General features: G+C 38.8%; 2 protein-coding genes and 1 long non-coding RNA gene across 3 annotated transcripts; 1 reads left to right on the forward strand and 2 right to left on the reverse strand.

Annotated features, from left to right (window-relative positions):
• Positions 1 to 3015: 3015 nt before the first annotated feature.
• Positions 3016 to 4933, reverse strand: LOC112848329 (uncharacterized). Its single transcript, XM_025912015.1, has 2 exons — positions 4002 to 4933; positions 3016 to 3912 (listed from the first exon to the last, which is right to left on the reverse strand). Exons 1-2 carry the CDS (start codon positions 4926 to 4928, stop codon positions 3364 to 3366), a joined length of 1476 nt encoding a protein of 491 aa, XP_025767800.1. The 5' UTR covers positions 4929 to 4933; the 3' UTR covers positions 3016 to 3363.
• A 4522-nt stretch (positions 4934 to 9455) lies between these two features.
• On the reverse strand, positions 9456 to 15599 carry LOC100704488 (granzyme A). Its single transcript, XM_003460332.5, has 5 exons — positions 15512 to 15599; positions 15167 to 15308; positions 13434 to 13572; positions 10244 to 10498; positions 9456 to 10112 (listed from the first exon to the last, which is right to left on the reverse strand). The coding sequence occupies exons 1-5, from the start codon at positions 15573 to 15575 to the stop codon at positions 9948 to 9950; spliced, it is 765 nt and encodes a 254-aa protein (XP_003460380.1). The 5' UTR covers positions 15576 to 15599; the 3' UTR covers positions 9456 to 9947.
• Positions 15600 to 17821: 2222 nt separating this feature from the next.
• On the forward strand, positions 17822 to 18974 carry LOC109204556 (uncharacterized). Its single transcript, XR_003222417.1, has 4 exons — positions 17822 to 18084; positions 18159 to 18247; positions 18319 to 18731; positions 18895 to 18974. It is a non-coding gene; the product is annotated as an uncharacterized LOC109204556 (long non-coding RNA).
• Positions 18975 to 19849: the final 875 nt, after the last annotated feature.

The following is a 19849-nucleotide window of genomic DNA, read 5'->3' on the forward strand; positions in this document are numbered from 1 at the left end:
ATGTGGTCAAGTATAAACACACACACACACAGAGTTTTGGGAAGGTTACTTTGAAAATGTATTTTTGTGTTTCTGTCATGTAGAGATTGTGCTTAACTGTATGAAGCTTTTTAGACATTATGAAACAGATGATACGTAAAAGCGAATTTTGCCAAGATACTTTTTTAAATTATCTTTTTTTCTTTAAAAAAATCTACTACATCATGTGTAACTTTTTATAATAATAACAATAATAATAATAATAATACATTTTATTTGAAAGCGCCTTTCAAAACACTCAAGGTCACTGTACACAGTAGAATAAAAAGCAACATGAAAGCAAGCAGTTTACACAATCACAAAAACATAAGACATAAATTTAAAATAGCCGAGTGGAGAGGTTATGTGGGATAAGCTATTTTGAACAAGTGAGTTTTCAGTTGGGACTCAAAGAGAGAGAAGGAAGAGATATTTCTTAAATCAGGAATTCCAGAGTCGTGGAGCAGAGCAGCTGAAAGTATGGGCAGAAATCTGTGCCATCAGAAACTGAATTTGAATAAGTTAAATTTGAATTTGAATTGCTCAGATTGAATCTGAATTGTAACTTGAATAAATGCTTTTAAAAACTGAATATGAATTAGCCTAATTTGAAATTCAATTTATTGGTTTGAAAATGATCATCACTAAATTGAAATTGAATTTTATTTTTGAAAATGAATTCATTTGCTTTGAAACTGTATTTTATCCTTTAAAAATTTAGCTCTCGAATAATTTCAGATTCACTTCTCACCATTCAGTTTCAGTTCTACAATTCAATTTCAGTTCCAAAATTCAGTTTTTTGGGACTTACATCCAGTTCCGGTTCAAGAGTAATTGAGCTCAGATTAAAGTATATACAAAATATACAGGAATTTAAGAATATATATATATGCGCTAACGAACTGATAATTGCCCTTGTAAATAATGATTTATTATTATTATTTTAAATATTATTAATTTAAATATTATTATTTTTAATTGTCTTTTGCAGGAAACCTTATTACATTAATCTACATGAGATCTAAAGAGAAAGAAGAAAAGAAAAAAATAGCAAAGTGCAGCGAAATGAAACACTGATATACTTGGGGGTACTCTAAGTTATTTAAAAAAGACAAATTGAGATTTGTTTAAAAAACAAAAAAAACCCACCTCATTTCCACTGTTTCGGGAACTTGTAGAAACTCGTTCATGGAAAAAAAAAAAACTGACATTATAGACATTATGTAAATAAGCATAAAAACAATGCCATCAAAAACATCAAAGTGGCGACAAGGAACAGCACTTCAGCCACCATGTAGATTGCCCACAGTTGCTTTTTTCCCCCCAAAAGTGTCACCACCTGCTGGTCATCAGAAAAAATGCAGGTTTGAAGCACTTTTGGATTGGCTTTCAAGTCTGGAAGCTATGTGCGTCCACTTTTATGCACTTACTGCAGTGACAACAGCAAAAATGCCAAACAAGGATGTGTCAACAATTACAGTGACTGTGTCTAAGGCTAAAATGTTTTTTAAGGGATCATTCCTCTTAATGTTTGTGCCATCTGATACCTGCCTCAAGTTGTGCAGTGGAAAGGACTAACATGTACAGAGTTTATAAATACTGTAGAATGTGAACTAAAAGTAAAATATCATGAAATATTACAGGAATAATGACATGACAAGACTGGTATGTGCCAGAAAACCAATGATTTTAAATGAACTCTATTAATTGTGCTGAGAAGAGTGGAAAATATCCAGCAGAACTATGCTAAAAGCATGTTGATGGCTACCAAAGATGTTGGGTTGAGGTGCAATGTGCCAAGGGACATTTAATAAAATATTAATAATAAGGATGTTTGTATAAAGTATATACTTTTGACCCAGTGTGGATTAGAGAAATAAATTCAAGTTTTGCAACTTTTTAAACCTTATATGCTATAAAATAATTTTATACTAGAAAAAGACAAATTCAAAGAAATAATAATAAGTTCAAAAAATAGGATGCCACTTTAGCAAGATAAACAGTGCCTGTTTGCCAAAAGATTGATGCAGAAAGCTGGATTCAAATCTGACCTGAGAATAATTACTATATGTCTTCAGCTGGTCTTTTTAACAGCGTCTTATTCCTTAAAAGCCCCAATATAAATATATTTTATTTAAAAAGCCCCAAATTACTTTGAGATTATTGCCCACGATGATTTTACGTAGACATCTGACCACAACTCTATATATAGAGGTAAATGTCCAGCACCCTGGGGCTCTATGACCTCAGTCGCTATCACCAACAGACTTACTTTAAGCAAATTTTCTCTAATTGGACAGTTGGACAGTTCACAGGCTTGAAGCAAAGGTGGACTGTGCTTTCACTCTAATAGCTAAAAGACTGTGTAAATGTCCTTTTACTGTTAGATGAGCACAGTCAGTTACACATATATGGAAAACAATCAAATCAAATCAAATTTTAAAAGTCCACCTGTAGAGATTGGCTTTTGTAGAATGTTTTTTAATCTCATCTCAAAATTTCTTCCTTGCTTTCTTCATCTTTTTTTTGTATTTGCTTGTTTGTTGTTTGTATTTTTTCTTGTGTTATGAATTGTAGTTTTCTTCGTAATGTTTTTAATTCTGTTTTTGGTAAATTAAGTGAAGCACCTTGTAACTTTGGTTTAGAAAGGTCCTATAAAAATAGATTTTATTATTAATAAAATTATCATTGTGCTGCTCTCTAGTGAGGATTTCTACAAACAAAAACATGGATGTGCCATGGGCTCCCCAATTTCTCCAAACACAACATCTCAGTGCTCTTCAGACCCAGCCACACCTTCAGACGAAAATTGGTTCATCAAGGATAAAACAAGGAGTGCTCAGACCTCTACATCAGAGAAACCAAACAGCCACTCCATAAATGCATGGCACAACATAGAACAGCCACCTAGACAGGGCAAGACTCAACTGTACATCTGCATTTAAAAGATATAGGCCACTCTTTAGAGGATTCTAATGTTCTTATTTTGGACAGATAAGCACTAGAAGTCCCAGAGAAGAGCCATTTGGCTTTTCTACCTATAAAACCCACCGTCGAGCCAAATGGCTGGTAGGCTTTTAGCTAATATCCTTAATCACCTGTGAACAGCTGCTTTTGTTATGTAAATAAGGTGGGGCCATGCTGAACCACTTGGAGTGGTTAGTTTCCTGAGCCACAAGGAAACTTGTGTTTCAGTTTGCCTTAGGGAGAAATCAACACACATGGGTGTATTTCCTTTGTTGCTGAGATTTATTGATAAAACAGTACAAAAAAACAAAAATAAAAAAACAACCATTTGTACACATATTTACAAATAACAATAAAAAGTGAGTGAGTACATTTCAATCACTCACAATCCTGGCACTGCCATGGTATCTGTAGTCTGCATTTACCACATGTGTATCTGTAGCAGTGAACACATCGCACAGTGGCATGATTGTTCTTGCATTTGTGTTTCACCTGACACGTGGCTCTTTTTCCAGGGCTAGGTGTGGAGGGTTGTGTCTGAAGCGACTGTTCTTTTCTTGCCTTCTTCCCAGCCATATGAGAGTTAGCCAACTCTCTTGCAAGCTCCACCAGGAAGTCCACCCGTCTTTCCTGCGTCCCGGTGCATGCTTGATACAGCACATGTGCATTCAGTGCTGCCATGTCAATCATGTTATAGAACACGGCAACTGGCCAGCGCCGTGTTCCTCTGCGGACCGTGTACTCCCGCACCATCTGGTCCATCACATCCACGCCACACTTTGTGGTGTTGTAAAGGGTGACAGTGTTTGGCTTCCTTTTGGTGGTGTTATCAGTCTGAACCACGCTGTGCATGCTGCTAAGAATATAGACTGTCTTCTTCCGTTTGGCCGCATACGCCGTCAGCGTGGCAGCAGAGGTTGAAAACACCTAAGAAATAAGATAAATTGTTATTTCCATAGCACTTTTACACACAATGAAACACATAAACATAGAACCACAAAAGACCCGCAGCCTACCTGAGTGGTGAATTCATTGCGATCTGTGTATCTAGCGGATTGAGGAATTTCCCGGCGAATCTTGTTGACTGTGCCGAGGATGGTGGTTTTCCGTCTAAGAAGTTTTTGCGCAAGTGAAAGCGATGTGAAGAAATTGTCCGTGGTAACATTTCTGCCCTTGTCTAGGAATGGTTCCATCAGCCTCATCACTACATTTTCAGACAGTCTCTCCCCACTGGGACGATTGGGGTCCTTGCCAAGATATGGGAGGACATTGCAAATGTACTTGGATTTTAGGTCGCAGGCCACCCAAAACTTGATCCCAAACTTGTCAGGTTTACTTGCAATATACTGCAGGAAACAGCACCGAGTCTTTGATGGGAAGAGCTGTTCATCAACGGTGATATGTAGACCAGGGTTGTAGCACGTGATGCAGTTGGTGACAAATGATCCCCACACACTGGAAATTGCAGCGAACTTATCAGTTTTTGCTCGATCACTGCGGGTGGACCTGTCATCAAAGCGTAGGTGTTGCATGATGTCTTGGAAGCGGTTACGTGGCATAGTTCCAATGATCTGTGGGTTTCCCAGGTTTGCTGACCAGCAGTCACGTAGTGATGGAACCCTAGCAACCCCCCGCAAGATGACAATTGAAATAAATGCCATTAGTTCAGGGAGGTCCATGAACCAATGAACATCCTCCGTTTGCTGTGCATGTTGAATAGTCCATTCTTGAATGCTATGAAGCATGTCAAGAGTGATGAAACACAGGAAGCTCTGAAGGCGACTCAAGATACTTTTCCTGGCCTTAGCTGTTGGCTCTCCATCTGCAGCGTACGCCTCTATTGGGGTGAAAGGGAGACAGGTCCCCACCTGTTCTTCACGCCACACTGTGCCATCTTTCGCTGTCTCAGTCCCCAAACACCGTTGATGAACAGCTCTTCCCATCAAAGACTCGGTGCTGTTTCCTGCAGTATATTGCAAGTAAACCTGACAAGTTTGGGATCAAGTTTTGGGTGGCCTGCGACCTAAAATCCAAGTACATTTGCAATGTCCTCCCATATCTTGGCAAGGACCCCAATCGTCCCAGTGGGGAGAGACTGTCTGAAAATGTAGTGATGAGGCTGATGGAACCATTCCTAGACAAGGGCAGAAATGTTACCACGGACAATTTCTTCACATCGCTTTCACTTGCGCAAAAACTTCTTAGACGGAAAACCACCATCCTCGGCACAGTCAACAAGATTCGCCGGGAAATTCCTCAATCCGCTAGATACACAGATCGCAATGAATTCACCACTCAGGTAGGCTGCGGGTCTTTTGTGGTTCTATGTTTATGTGTTTCATTGTGTGTAAAAGTGCTATGGAAATAACAATTTATCTTATTTCTTAGGTGTTTTCAACCTCTGCTGCCACGCTGACGGCGTATGCGGCCAAACGGAAGAAGACAGTCTATATTCTTAGCAGCATGCACAGCGTGGTTCAGACTGATAACACCACCAAAAGGAAGCCAAACACTGTCACCCTTTACAACACCACAAAGTGTGGCGTGGATGTGATGGACCAGATGGTGCGGGAGTACACGGTCCGCAGAGGAACACGGCGCTGGCCAGTTGCCGTGTTCTATAACATGATTGACATGGCAGCACTGAATGCACATGTGCTGTATCAAGCATGCACCGGGACGCAGGAAAGACGGGTGGACTTCCTGGTGGAGCTTGCAAGAGAGTTGGCTAACTCTCATATGGCTGGGAAGAAGGCAAGAAAAGAACAGTCGCTTCAGACACAACCCTCCACACCTAGCCCTGGAAAAAGAGCCACGTGTCAGGTGAAACACAAATGCAAGAACAATCATGCCACTGTGCGATGTGTTCACTGCTACAGATACACATGTGGTAAATGCAGACTACAGATACCATGGCAGTGCCAGGATTGTGAGTGATTGAAATGTACTCACTCACTTTTTATTATTATCTGTAAATATGTGTACAAATGGTTGTTTTTGTAGAAATTTTGTTTTGTTTTGTTTTTTTTGTACTGTTTTTATCAATAAATCTTTTGGAGATTTATTTTCCTGGATGATTGAGAATGCATCAAGACGAACACAAAATGAAGTTCACAGCTTTTAGCAGTTCCCCCTCCCCACACACAAACAAAGAGGCAGTTGGCTCAGGAATGATTCACACTCCCCCACTCCACTCCACAATTCTCAGGTAACGACCCAATTTACATATGAATTGATGCTAACAAACTAGCCAAGTTAGCTTCCACTTGGCTGACAGAGGGTTAGAAAAGCCTGGGACTTCTAGTGTAAGACAGATGGTTTGAAAGAAGAATGAAAGAAGTCATCTGTGTCCACTGTGAACAACTGTCTATGAACAGAGAAAGTGGCTTACGACACCATCTGTCTGCCACCTACAATGCTGTCGTGAGATCCCTTCCCAGGTGTCTCAACCCCTACTCACATCTTGGGTCAGGTGGCTCAATGGGTCACATGATAGGGTGAAGCAAGGTCGCACCATGAGTGTACCCGAAACTCCTGGTGATAAAGAACCATATTTTTTTTCACATCTTGGCTCATGTGAGGCATTCTCCACCATTTGGCTTTAGAACTAAAGAAGCTTCTCAGATGAGAAGTGAAACATCTTCAATAAACTTCACGAAATCCAGTCGCTTTCTTTCCAAACTCCTTAGACTACCATGACCTGGATGACTGAGAACCTACACAGACGTGTTTCCATTCTATGTAGGTCATCTGAGAATGGTGGCTAAGCTGCCATCCCTGTTGGACAACATCTCCCACCCCATGCAGGAGACTCTGACAGCATAGAGCAGCTCCTTCAATGACAGGCTGCAGCAGCCACAATGCGGGATGGAGAGATTCCACAGGTCTTTCCTTCCTTCCTACTGCTGTCAGACTATACAACATGGTCTCTGCAGATGACCACACACATGCAGACAGAAACACACACACACATCCCATACACAATTAAAACTGTCTCCCTGTTGTGCAATATTACAAAGTGCAGTTTTTTTCCAACTACAACAGAGCTCATTGTACAGTATTTTATCTTATTTGTATATTATTTTATTGTATTGTATATAGTATTTTATTCTTGTTGTATAGTATGCTATTCTATTTTATCTTACCCTATTCTATTATGTTTTTCTTAACTTTTACCTCTCTTAAACTTGTACTTTCCCATGTGTGGGACTAATAAAGTTTATCTTATCTCATTAGATTCTGTCAGTCAGTCTCCATATTTGTCTTTATCCTGTCACTATGTCAAGTGTCAGGATTCCCGGTCTCAGTGATTGCAACTTCCTGTTTCATTCAGCCTTGACACTCCTATTTTCCCTTCTACACATTGTAATGGAAAAACTATCTTACACATAGTTGTTCATCCATAATTGATAATGGTGGGTGTGGTCCACTGAGGCTCCTCAAAATTTGATATGTTTTCTGAGGTCTGACCTTCCTGCTCTAATATCTGGCCTTATCTCATCCTCTGACAGTAAGTCCGACCTTACTTCTACAATTCTCAGTAAAATCCTTTCTATCCGACTCACATATGGGAGTTAGTAGTTAAAAACAGAATGACAGTTTTCTTTTGAAAGTGTTCCAATTACTGTACATTTCTTAAATTCTATGAAATCGAAGATAATAATGGAAGAAACAATTATATTTTTAGCAATAGTACATAATATCTGCAAAAAAGAACCTGGAACCTGCATTGCCTTTCATTTTGAAAAGAACATCCATGTTGTCTGACAGCACTGTGGAAAGAAATCATCATCATAATAATTGCAGCATTTGTATTCCAGTATGTTTGTTGTCACAGTACTGGGTTGGTGACCCTTATGTATAATTCTGGTTATATTCTTTTATTTGTTTTTCATGGTTTTGGTTGTCTTTGTTTTCTACTTGTGTCATATTTATAGTTTCTAGTTTCTCACTCTCTATGTCTTCCTTGTGTTCCATATTTAGTTACTCTTGTCTCCGTGTCTCATGTTCCCCTAGTCAGTCGTTCCTCCATGTCACTGTGTCAAATCTGCGTCTTTGTAAATGACTTTTTTACTGGTCCACAGTGTTGTTACTTCTCTGTGTGTGCAGAAATGTCTATCTATTAGATAGACATTTCTGCACACACAGAAAGCCTGTAGTCAAATGTTGCAATTAATCATAAATAATAACCATTTATAGCACAGTGGATGCAAATATGTATGTATGTAACTGACACTTTTAGCTACACTTGTAACAAACAATTGTAAAAATAGATAAGAATTTGTGGAGGTAAACGGGTCAGTAGTGTTTGTCATGACCGGCAGGAGAGGAGAGAGTGTGGACCTAAGTGTAGACGATGGAGACAGAGTGAGGACTCTAACAAAAAGTGAGACTTTATTTAGGGCTGCACAAAACATTACAACCCAAAGGCAGGAAGGAAACTAACAAAACCTAAACTTGGAAAGCTAAATACAAAACACTTTATGAAACACGAAACCTGGAAACGGGGAAAGAGAAGCAGACGAACTGAAAACAGACAGAGGAAAACAGGGGACTAAATACACAGAGGGGTAACTAGGGAATTCGGACCAAGAGGGAAACACAGCTGGGATTAATCACAGAGCTACCATAGAGAGTCAGACAACCACTCACACTCATATTCACAAGAGAACATGTGCATAATAACATGATTTGCAACTGGTGTAAATTACTTTTTCAGAATAGCAGTGTCAGATGTTTTAGAAAGGAGAGAAATAAAATATGCATATTACCGTACTATGAACTATGGAAGAGGATTAGGGCCATGGAAAAAAAAAAAAAGAATTCTGAGAAAAAAGTCAGAATTCTGACTTTTTTCTCAGAATTTTTTTTTTTTTTTTTTTTCCAGTGGCCCTAATCCTCTTCCGTAATGAACAGTGTTTTTACCTTGTTTTTTATTATCTGTATTACTACAGATAGTCATCTGTATATTGTGAAATCATGCATGGATGTGCTGCACATGTAAAAAAGTGTCTACATGGGCCACAGTCACTGACTGGAAGGGGAAAGCCTTCAACATGTGCAACTAAATGTTTTAAGATTTGTATCAGTTAGTTAGTTTAAAGTTGATACAAAGAGCAGGGAGAAAAGAAGTGAAAAAGTATCATTTTTCTTAGGCCTCAAAGTCAGACTGTAGTCATCACTTTCCTGCTATTATAACTATGAACCTTTGTTTTCATCCTAGCTCAGTAACCTATTTTGATAAGATCAGAGAATAATCACATCATGCATCTTCTGGTTTGTTTTCTGAAAATACAATTACAAAAATCTTTCTTAGCCATTAAAAGTTATTAAATTTGAATACAAAAAATAAAAGACTAAACTATCAGTTTTGAATCACAAACAGATTTAAAGATTTAGGAGTTAGTGTAAAAAGACAAAATTTTGAAAGAATTGCAGCACAAACAATGAAAGAAAGAAAGAAAGAAATCTTTTTTATTCATGCTGTTAGCTTTATTAGAAAGTAGAAAATGTAAAAGGTATATAAAAAAGTTGCTGGGGGTTTTCATAAACAAATGTTTTATGTCAATTTTCTAGTTAACAGTAGTAAGTATTATCTTTTCACAAGTAAAACAATAAAAGAAGGATAAAGGTCATTTTCCACTGCAAGAAGCAGTTATTTTAGGAACTGTTCTTGTAGAAATTCTTTCAGAAATAACCACATTTATGTAGACTCTACAGTTACAGCAGCCAAAATGCCAAAATTCTGGAAAATGAAATAATCCACAAACCATCACAATGATTGTCCTAGAGAAAGGCTACAAAGAAGATCTGGTTTTATGTTTCTGCAGTGGATAGTACTAACCATGAGATGGCTGATATCATATATGTGTAGTCTCTATGGTGAAAGCAGTGACAGATTAAGCATAAAAGCATCAAAGATTTTTGGCTTGCTTAGCTCATATGTATTGATGCCTGTGGATTCATGGCATTTCATATGACTTCATTGTTTCTTTGATCCAGTTGAGTTGTTTGTTTGAGATGAATGCGTAGACTCCCGGTACGTTCTCTTTACTCTCACACTTCCTTCCAAAAGAAGTAGCTCCAACCAGCACCCCATTGCACAACAGTGGCCCTCCTGAATCCCCCTGCAGCAAGAACAAATACATGGTAGTCATTCTTTGACTACTTGTGGATGTGAAAAAGCCAATAGTGTTGAGCTGAATGCCTGTTTAGTTCAGACAAGACACAAAAATACACACACACTCTATATACTTACTCTACAGACATCAACCTTTTTTTTACCAGTTGAACCAGCACATATCATGTCACTGGTGATAGCAGTATAATAAGAGTTGCATGTCTCTCTGTCGATCACAGTCACATTGGCAGACATGAGGACATGAGATGGTCGGTTGCTTTCAGTTCGTCCCCATCCAGCCACCATACATTTGCTGCCAGCTGGAGGCTCCTTGACGGTGTTGCCCAACCGGAGACATTTCACTGTCTTGGTGAGCATCACTGGTTTTTTAAGCTGAACAATAATTGAATGGACATATTACATACTCATAATGACTGTTTATATTTGACCTTTACAGAGCAGGTCATAACATAAGTATTCATGCAGCACTGTGCTAAAGTCTTGAACCCCCACTCATCTATTTATACATTTTGTTTTGTAAATGGAAAATAGGTGTTGTAACTTACTGAAAAATCTAATTATACATACACAAAAATACGTTAAAGAGAAAAAGTCTGCTTTTACCTTTTATCCTCCTTGTAATACCCAGCAATTATTTTTTGTCCTCTGTCAAGGACATGAGTCTGAGACTGCACTGTCAACCACTGTTTATGCAATCTATATTTTATGCCAAAGGGGGTGGGTCAAGTGACACTTTTTTTTAACAAATATTATAATTCTGCTGGTTAAACTTTTTTTTTTTTTTTCAATTTGAGAGCCTCAACTTTGATTTAGTAGGATTTCAGAATTGCACAGTAATTTTACCCCTTCCAAAACAAAACTTATTCATTGTCCTTTGTAGTGGACAGCAGGATTTACCTCACATTTTCAACCAATGTCCATACTTCAGGAAATCAGAGATTAGGGAGAAAAGCAGAAAGAAACTAAAAGATACAGTTCCCTAGTGAAAGAAAATTTTCTCCCTCTACTGGAGAAGCTTAAAAACAACATCCAGTATTGGAGGACACTCCCTATCTCATTGATAGGGAGAGTGAACTCAATAAGAATGGTATTTCTCCCACAGTATTTGTACTTGGTCCAAAATATTCCAAATTTCTTGCCCAAATCTTTTTTCAAAAAGTTCGACGCCATCATTATGCCGTTTATATGGAACTACAAAACACATAGAATAAAAAAAGACCACCTATGTAAACACGGATCCCTTGGAGGACTTACACTACCCAATTTCATCCATTACTACTGGGCATCAAATTTAGGAATAATTTCCCTTTTATTGGAGGATACAGCGTTACTCCCCCATGGCCTGCAGATGGAGCGGGAGGATTGCCTTCCTTATTGTGTTGGTGGAATATTACTATCTCCTACTCCCTTGACAAACGCACACTATAATTCGAACCCAGTGATTCACACCACCTTGCAAATCTGGAGACAAATAATTAAGCACTTTAAACTGAAAACACTATCAATGTGTACACCTGTTACAGCTACCCCCTCTTTCCTTCCATCATGTGCAGACGGAGCTTTCAACGTGTGGCAGGAATTGGGAATTTGTAAACTAAAAGACTTATACTCAAATGATACCTTCATGTCATTTCAACAATTAAAAGATAGATTTGGATTACCGCATAGCCATTTTTTTAGATATCTTCAACTACGAAACTATATCCATACATATCTGCCGCAGTTTGAAAACATGCCGTCTGACTCTTTGGATAGATGCCTTAGTGATAGACGGGGGTTTGAACAGAGAATTTCATTATTCTATAACTCAATACAGGAGTTGAGTATACCTTAAACTTTCTCAATTAAAGAGGAGTGGGAAAAGGAATTTGGGATCCCCCTATCAGAAGATTTTTGGCAGGAGGTCTTACGCAACATAAACACACCTTTTATTAATTCCCGTCACTGTTTAATTCAGTACAAAATTGTACACAGGTTACACTACTCAAGGGAAAGACTTCACAAAATGTACCCAGACTGCTCCCCCCTCTGTGAAAAATGTATGATACATTATGGAAATCTGTTACATAGTTTTGCACTTTGTCCAAGGCTTCAGGGTTTTTGGTGTGACATTTTTACCTACTTGTCTAATATTTTTAAGAGTAAGATTGAGCCAAATCCGATAGTAATTATTTTTGGGATCTCCAAAGAAACACAAAATTTACAACACTCTCAAAAAAGGTTTATGTCATATGCATTGATTATTGCAAAGAAAGTGATCCTGCAGCTTTGGAAAGGCAAAGAGGCTCCTGTATTAAAGATGTGGCTTACAGAACTTACAAATACTCTTTAACTTGAAAAAATAAGATACACTATGAATGATAATGTAAAAGACTTTGAATTAATCTGGCACCCTTTACTTACATACCTTGGAAAAATATAAACTTTTTTTTCTGGCAGTCGGGGGATTGGGGCCTATAGTGGGTGGGTTTTTTTTTTGTTTTTGTTTTTTTTTTTTTTTTTTCTTCCTTTTGTTGTTGTTTATTTGTCTGTCTTGTTAGCTTAGAGAAAAAGGGGGAATAAGTTCTATCAATTTGTAACAACCATGATACTTGCTCCTAATAAAAGATATTTGAAACAAACATTTGAAAAAACCAAAAAAAAAAAAAAAAAAAAAACTACGGAAGGGGAGTCTGTCTTCCTACTGTCAGGGGTTGAGGTGAAGGGAGACCAAACATCAGAGCAGGAAGGTGAAAGCTCAGAGGACATATCAGCTTTTGAGGAGCCTGAAAAGACGTTTTTCTTTACAGACTCGTCTCCTGTATGGTGGTTGATAAACCAAATTCCAGAACCTCAAAGCCCCAGCTCATACAATACTTCTTATCCACAATGGACACTATCTGTCATCATTTTGCCCCTTCTCAGGGTCCTCAAAAGCTGGTATGTCCTCCTTCTGAACTTTCACCTTGTTGCTCTAATGCAGGGGTGTCCATTTGATTCAGGTGTGTCGGAGCAAGGCTGCATCTAAAGCTGCAGGACAGTAGCTCTCGAGGACTGGACTTGGACAGCCCTGCTCTAATGTCAGGCCCTGACAGCTCCTAATATCACTCTGCTTCATCATATCATTTTGTGATCTAACAAGACTTTATGTCCACTTCAAGAGACAAAAGATAAATAAATAACAATAAAAAAGATACAACATGTTTCTTTGAAACAAAATATTTAAATTATCTGAAAATAAAATCTAATAATCAAAGTATTTTTATTCTGGGTTTCAGGAGGGTATCTTTTGCTTCACTTGGTATTGATCAGTGAATTATCAACTTACCTTGAGCAACATGAGGTCATTGCCCTTGAATGCACTGTAATAGCCAGGATGAGGAAATCGTTTCTCAACCACTCTGAGCTGCCGAGAACCAGCTTCCTTTTTCCTGAGGGAGTGCGCTCCCAGGATCACTAGAGTCATACTGTAAACAAAAACAGTTCACGCATATAAAATGGTTACGGGTCAGGAGTGTGTAAAACAATCATAAAATAATCATAGTTGCCTCAGTATATTTGGAAAATTTCACCCGTGCTGTTACTGAGCCTTAAATGAATTTCAAGATATTTTCTCACAGCTGAATGAAAATTTCAACATTATAAAATTGTTTTAGATTATAAAATCTATTACATATTTCATGTGTATGTAGCTGTGATGTCTGTTATTCTTTAACTGAGTGCAATTTTGTCTCTCGGACAATGACTAGTGCAAACAAAATACTCTGTGAAGATACAACACACAATAAAATGGACAAACTATAAATAAAAAATGAACAATAACTTATTTCCCAGTGTTGTAAAGGTTGTATATTCATCCTCTCCATTTATTAGGCAGTTTTAGATTAATAATTATAATAAGGCGTTTTATATGATGGTTGAAAAGAGTCTGAACAAAATAAACTGACACATTTTAGTGTCTACTTTCTTGTTCCAGTTCTGAAGCAAATGTAACATAAAATACCTTTAAAGAGGATTATTTGTATGTTTGTTATTTAAAAGGCACCTTTTATACATATTTATGAATATTTTGAAGGCTAGATTAGAATTGTTTTTTGTCATTTCTTTTTCTTTTTTTTTTTTTGTCTGTCCCATTTGGTTCTTTAGCTGTCAGAATTGTTGTCTGAAGACCAACAAGGATACCAAATGGATTTATTTTGCCAAATGGATCATCATGGCATTGCCGTATTGGTCCATTTGATCAAACTTTGTTGTTATTATTTATTTTATTTTCAGTTGTTACAGATGGGACAGACAAGACTGGGGGATAGGAAAGGGAGAAAGAAAGAGAGGAAGGAAAAGGAAAAACAGAAGGGAAAAGGGACAGTGAGAAAGGGCACTTACAAAGACAAAGAGAAAAAAAAATCTCCTGGATCACCTGTTGAGAGAAAAAGAAGAGAAAACAAGCAAAAAAACCAAAACAAAGCAACATACTAAACACAACACCATCACGTTAATCTAGCTAAGTGTGAACAGCAGTAAATACTAAATATTGAATGTTGTTGTGCAGCACGCAGGACAGACAGCGCACAATGTGCTTTGAAGTAGCAACTGAGAAAGGTGTAGTTTATGTCTACGAACAGTGAACACCCGTGTGCACACCTGTGTGGATCAGCGCGCTTGTATACAAAAGGTTTCCCCATGTAACGGTCTGCTAGAGGGTGTGGAGGCCCATAGCCCCGTCCCCCAGGGCATGAAGCAGGCATGGAGGAGATCCAGGCTCCAGACATCCAGAGGCCCCAGAGTGCGAGAGCCCAAGGAGTACCACCGGAGGGGCATCTGTGCCACCCTCCTGGGAAGGGCTGAGGAGATCCCCAGACGAGGGTTTTTTGTCATTTCTTGGAGTGTAATCAACCTCTGTTTTCATTAATCTGCCAAGCTGTCAGATTAAGTCATGTCTTATAGATGTTTTCCTTGTGATCTCTCATTAAATCTCTTTATGTATTATCTTTCACACAGTCAGTTAAACATAAATATTGCAACATTTTCATTTGAAAGTTTAAGAAAAGTAAGCGTTATTACTCATTGCAGTGGGCGGCTGTCAGGACCCATTGTGGATGGATTAATGTCCCGCCACATGAAGATCGATCACTTTCCACACGAGCCATGAAAGGCAGCGAGTGTGGCTTGACTTCTTTCCCCCCAATAATCTCAGAACCATGACCTAAAGCAAAAAGAAAATATCCAGTCACATAACAAAATCAGCAGATGATACAGTCAAAAACAGATGACTGAAACAAACACCCTTCATCAACTGCTTTTCTAATGCTGAAACATGTAAATAATGTGACTATGCATTCTACTTGTTTAAATGAATGAGAAAATTGTCTACAAGTAAATTAAAGTATAAAAGAAAATATTAATCACCTGGCTGAATTATCATGAGGAGCATGCATGAAACAAAAACACTGAAATAACTCTTGCAGAACATTTTGCATTTCGTCTCTGGTAGATGTTGAATGCACTGAAACTGTGACGCTCAGCTTTATATAGAGAGCTGAAAGGATGTGGTCTGACAACTGAAATTAACAAGTCAGCAAAATGGGCTCCTAAACACTTCTAAGGTTGTTATCAAATATATCATTAACAACCTTACACCATTCACCATCACCACCGCCAACAACAATAACAACAGCAACACACACATATACTTACACACTTTTTGATCATGAGAAATTTGACTAGGTGTAGTTCTCATGGATGAATACATTGTACTTGTATGACTGCTAAACTAAACTTAAATTATTGTAATTTTCATTCTGTGCTTTAAAGACTTCCATATTTCATGACATAGTGTCATTCAAACTTATGGGACAACTGAGAGGAATGTGTAATCAAATCAAGAACAGATGAGTGAAACGAACACCCTGTGACAACTGCTTTATAATAGATATGTACAGGGCTGGACTGGGACAAAAAATCGGCCCGGGCATTTTGACTAGAGACCGGCCCACCAGGTATTATGGTAAAAACCATAAAGCCTTTGAATGAAAACAAACGTCGTTGTGACAGTGATGTACACTGTCTTGTTGGTATATATGTATCAATCTAGAACTTAACTTAAACCTACACCATCCTCCCTATTCTGGTATTCTAAACAGTACTTAGCCGAAACCCAAAGACTGCTTGGTTTACCTCCTGAACTTTCTACAACACATGGAGGAAACCTGAAATTAAGACAGAGAAGACTAGAGGTGAGACATGACCATTACTGAATATTAAAAATAATAAATGACAGATTTAGTGATATTTTCATAAACTATTTACTTACCACATCAATAAACAGCATGGCAGGGCAAAATATTTTTTTCTAACATGGCAACCTTTAAAAAGTGAAAGGAGACAGAAAGGTGAGAAAGAATAAAACTTCCTCACTCAAAACTTACCATCAAAACTTAATTTTGATGGTATTTTACACACTGTACTGGTACAGTATCTAGAAAATGTGGGAAAATACTGGCATCATATACAGTACTTCTGAAGAAATTATGTTGGGACCCTGAAAAAAATTACTGTGTACAATAATGGATTTCTATACATTTGACATCAGATGAAAACTTTGGTTGTATGATTCAGATAATTATTTGTTAAAAGCTAGAAATTTTAAATAAGAATAAGAAAGAAACGTATTTTTTGTTCCCCCCTTTCCCTGTTAATGCCCTACCTGGCCCCCCTGGCAAAACTTTGCTAGATCCGCCCCTGCACAGTTACCAGCTGTCAGCTACTTAGAAAAGGATCCTGGTGTTATTTTTCTCTCAGAAACAGTTCATAACTTCCCTTCAACCCTTCATCCCTCCAGCAAACATCAGCTGATACTAGAAATTATTAAATAAATTCTAACAACAGCTCATCAAGTTTAAAGGTGCTTCTGTTGTTTAACGCGACCTCCGCTGGTTTGCGCTTTCTGAAGCAGAGAGAAAAGCCGATCAGCTGATCAGCTGATCGGGACAAATCGCGTTGCTTTTCACCTCAACTTTAAAGTTCGACCTCCTCGGCTGTAATTGGTCCAGCCCAGAGTCGATCATGACCAACTGGCCAATACACCACTATTCATTTATACCGTTGAAAAAATAAAAGAAATAAAACCCCATCGGCCCATAAAAACGAAAAATCACGAGCGGCCCACCGGGCAAATGCCCGGTATGCCCGATGGCCAGTCCAGCTATGGATATGTAGTGTGTGTTTTACATGTCATATGGTGTATGACGTTGTAATACTGTAATATATGTTTCACACATTACTGATGTAGAAAAAAAAATTATTTTAAAATTAAAATTAAATAGAAGACATTACTTGCCTGGCTGGATGATGAAGAGAAACATGCATGAGATGACGAGTAAAGTAAGGGATTACTATTGCAAAAAAGGTAATTAGATTACTGTTACTTTCCGTAAGCACACTGCATCACTGCGTTACTAAAACCGTGATTTTTTTGCGAGAGTGTCTCATGAAAAATGACGTAAGCGAGTGCGACGTTCATGGCAACAGCTGTGTGCAGATCAACAATGTATAATATAACGAGTGCGGGACAGCATATGACCGTGCAGCGTTTAAAGTGTGGAAGTACTGACCTTACTTTGAGTTTGATTCCGTAAAAAGCGACAAAAACATTAGCATCCGCTGCGTGGGAAGAAAAAAAAATTTAAAAGCGAAAAACCCCTTATTTTCCGAGCAAGTGTAGCCGGATGGGCTACTCGCCTTTCTTTTCTCTCTCTCGCTCGCTCGCTCTACTGCTCTCGCTCTCTCCTGCGCTCGCTCTTACTGCAAAACTAGGTCAATTGGGAACCCACCTGCATATTGATTGCAGGCTGGCACCAGGTATAAAGCTAAGCCGGTGCTTCTTTGGATTATTCCTCCTATGCATTCAGCGCAAAGCAGCAGTAAATGCTGACACTCTGCGACGGACTGATCGGCAAGAGTAGATCATATGACAGCCACAGGTATGCTCTCGCTTAACCTCAGATTCCCTCTCAGTATTGGAATGTATAGTAATAGTTTTTGCGGCCTGTTGTAGCGCGGCAGGTTGTTTTATTCCGGCGTTGCGGAGAGAGGTGCTTGTGTGATTTCCCCCACCAGTGAGAGTATAGCGCCTCCGGTCCTGGGGTAAGCTGTTCAAACTATTTTTATTAGCATTCACAGCTACCAGAGGCTAAGGTTATATTTGTCTGTTTTAGGGCGTGATCGCTGCCTTCACCTCTGTGGCAACTCACACAGCCTTAAGTGAAGAATCAAGACACCTGCCTAGCCGTTGTTGTGAGGGCTCCTCCTCAGTGGAGCCTGCTGTCTTGTCTTGTCTTGTCTTGTTTGGTTTTGAATTGTTTTACCTTGTCTTATTTGGTTTTATTAAGTAGGCCTACCATTTCCTGGTTCGCCTGGTTTTATTTTATTCTATTTTATTTCTGGATTGTTGCGTGTGCCCACGCTTCTGTGATCGGGCTGAAGCAATTCTTTGCCCGAGTGTCGTGCCGGGGATTTTAAATTGCCCCCGTTGCTGGTCTTAGCCTGTGGGGAGCCAGACCAGCTCGCGATTGAGGCTGGGACCATTACTACCAGTACGAGTGGACCCGCGGGGCACAAGCCTTCCTGTGTGTGTGTGTGTGTGTGTGTGTGTGTGTGTGTGTGTGTGTGTGTGTGTGGTTTCTTTTATTAAAGCTATTAAAGTGGGTTTTAGTTCTTTGTATCATCTGTAGCGAGCCTGACGCTCAGTGTCCTGTTATTCTTTTAACATATTTTTCTGTGTTTTCTTTTAGTGAACGGAGGACGTACCAGTGGCCCTGGGACCTTAGGTGGTGGGTCGTTTTCACACTTTCTTTTGTACAGCACCGGGTGGGTTGCAGTGATTTTCGTTTTGTGTGATTTTTTTTTTTTTTTTTTTTTTTTTTTTTTTGGGTCCACGGCTGCTGGTAAGTCCAAGTTCCATGATTGTTTTATTTTCACGTTAAGACACTGTCAACAATGACGCTACATTTTGGTTTCTAATATTTTATTTATTTTTATTATAAATAAACTGTTTTAATATTGGAGCCAACCTGCCTTGGAGTGCATCCTTGAATCTGTGCGGCCTCTTTTTATTCCTTTTATCTATTTTTCTTAAATATATTTCCTAGGGGTGAAAATCCCCTAGGTGGCGTTGTCATTTTATTTCCTTTTATCTAACCCCGCCGACCACTTGGTCACATACTTGGCGTTGGTCGACAGGATGCACATTTGAGGTAGATGTTTGGTTTTGTAAATAGTTTTATTTTTGTAGAGAGCATAGTTTACCTGCTTTGAAGGCTCTATTTCTTTTTAAGTGTGATTATAGACAAGACAGCAGTATCCAGGTTTAGGAGGAAGAGTAATAGGATTTTAGCACCTTGCTGATTTAATTTTCCCTGTTTTGGTCTAAAATTTATTATGGAGGAAGAATTGCAGCAACTTAGAGACTTGGTAGCACAGTTAAAAGCAGATAATGAGCAATTGCGCCGGGATAGAGGCGCTGTGCTGGAGTCTGGTGGTGGTGCCGCGTCGGCCTCCTTCGCATCAGCTGGTTGCATACCAAATGTTGGTAGCCAAGCCGCTGTTACAGAGCGTTTGGTGGTGGTGCCTAGGGACCGTAAATGTCCCATGTTTAATGGCAGAACGGGCATCAATATATCTGAATGGGTTGAAGAGGTTCAAGCGTGCATGTGTGCCCGGCACCTGTCTGTTGCTGATCAAGCATTT

Source organism: Oreochromis niloticus, linkage group LG12 (assembly GCF_001858045.2).
Source record: "Oreochromis niloticus isolate F11D_XX linkage group LG12, O_niloticus_UMD_NMBU, whole genome shotgun sequence".
NCBI classification, from domain to species: Eukaryota; Metazoa; Chordata; class Actinopteri; order Cichliformes; family Cichlidae; genus Oreochromis; species Oreochromis niloticus.

Excerpts from the sequence above, each read along its gene's own strand:
- LOC100704488 (XM_003460332.5), bottom strand. The coding sequence starts at position 15,575 with ATGTTCTGCAAGAGTTATTTCAGTGTTTTTGTTTCATGCATGCTCCTC. Across the intron at positions 15,309-15,511 it reads CCTCATGATAATTCAGCCAG|GTCATGGTTCTGAGATTATT; the intron begins GTGATTAATATT and ends TTTTTGCTTTAG. Across the intron at positions 10,499-13,433 it reads ATGACCTCATGTTGCTCAAG|CTTAAAAAACCAGTGATGCT; the intron begins GTAAGTTGATAA and ends ATTATTGTTCAG.
- LOC112848329 (XM_025912015.1), bottom strand. The coding sequence starts at position 4,928 with ATGGGAAGAGCTGTTCATCAACGGTGTTTGGGGACTGAGACAGCGAAA. Across the intron at positions 3,913-4,001 it reads GCAATGAATTCACCACTCAG|GTGTTTTCAACCTCTGCTGC; the intron begins GTAGGCTGCGGG and ends CTTATTTCTTAG.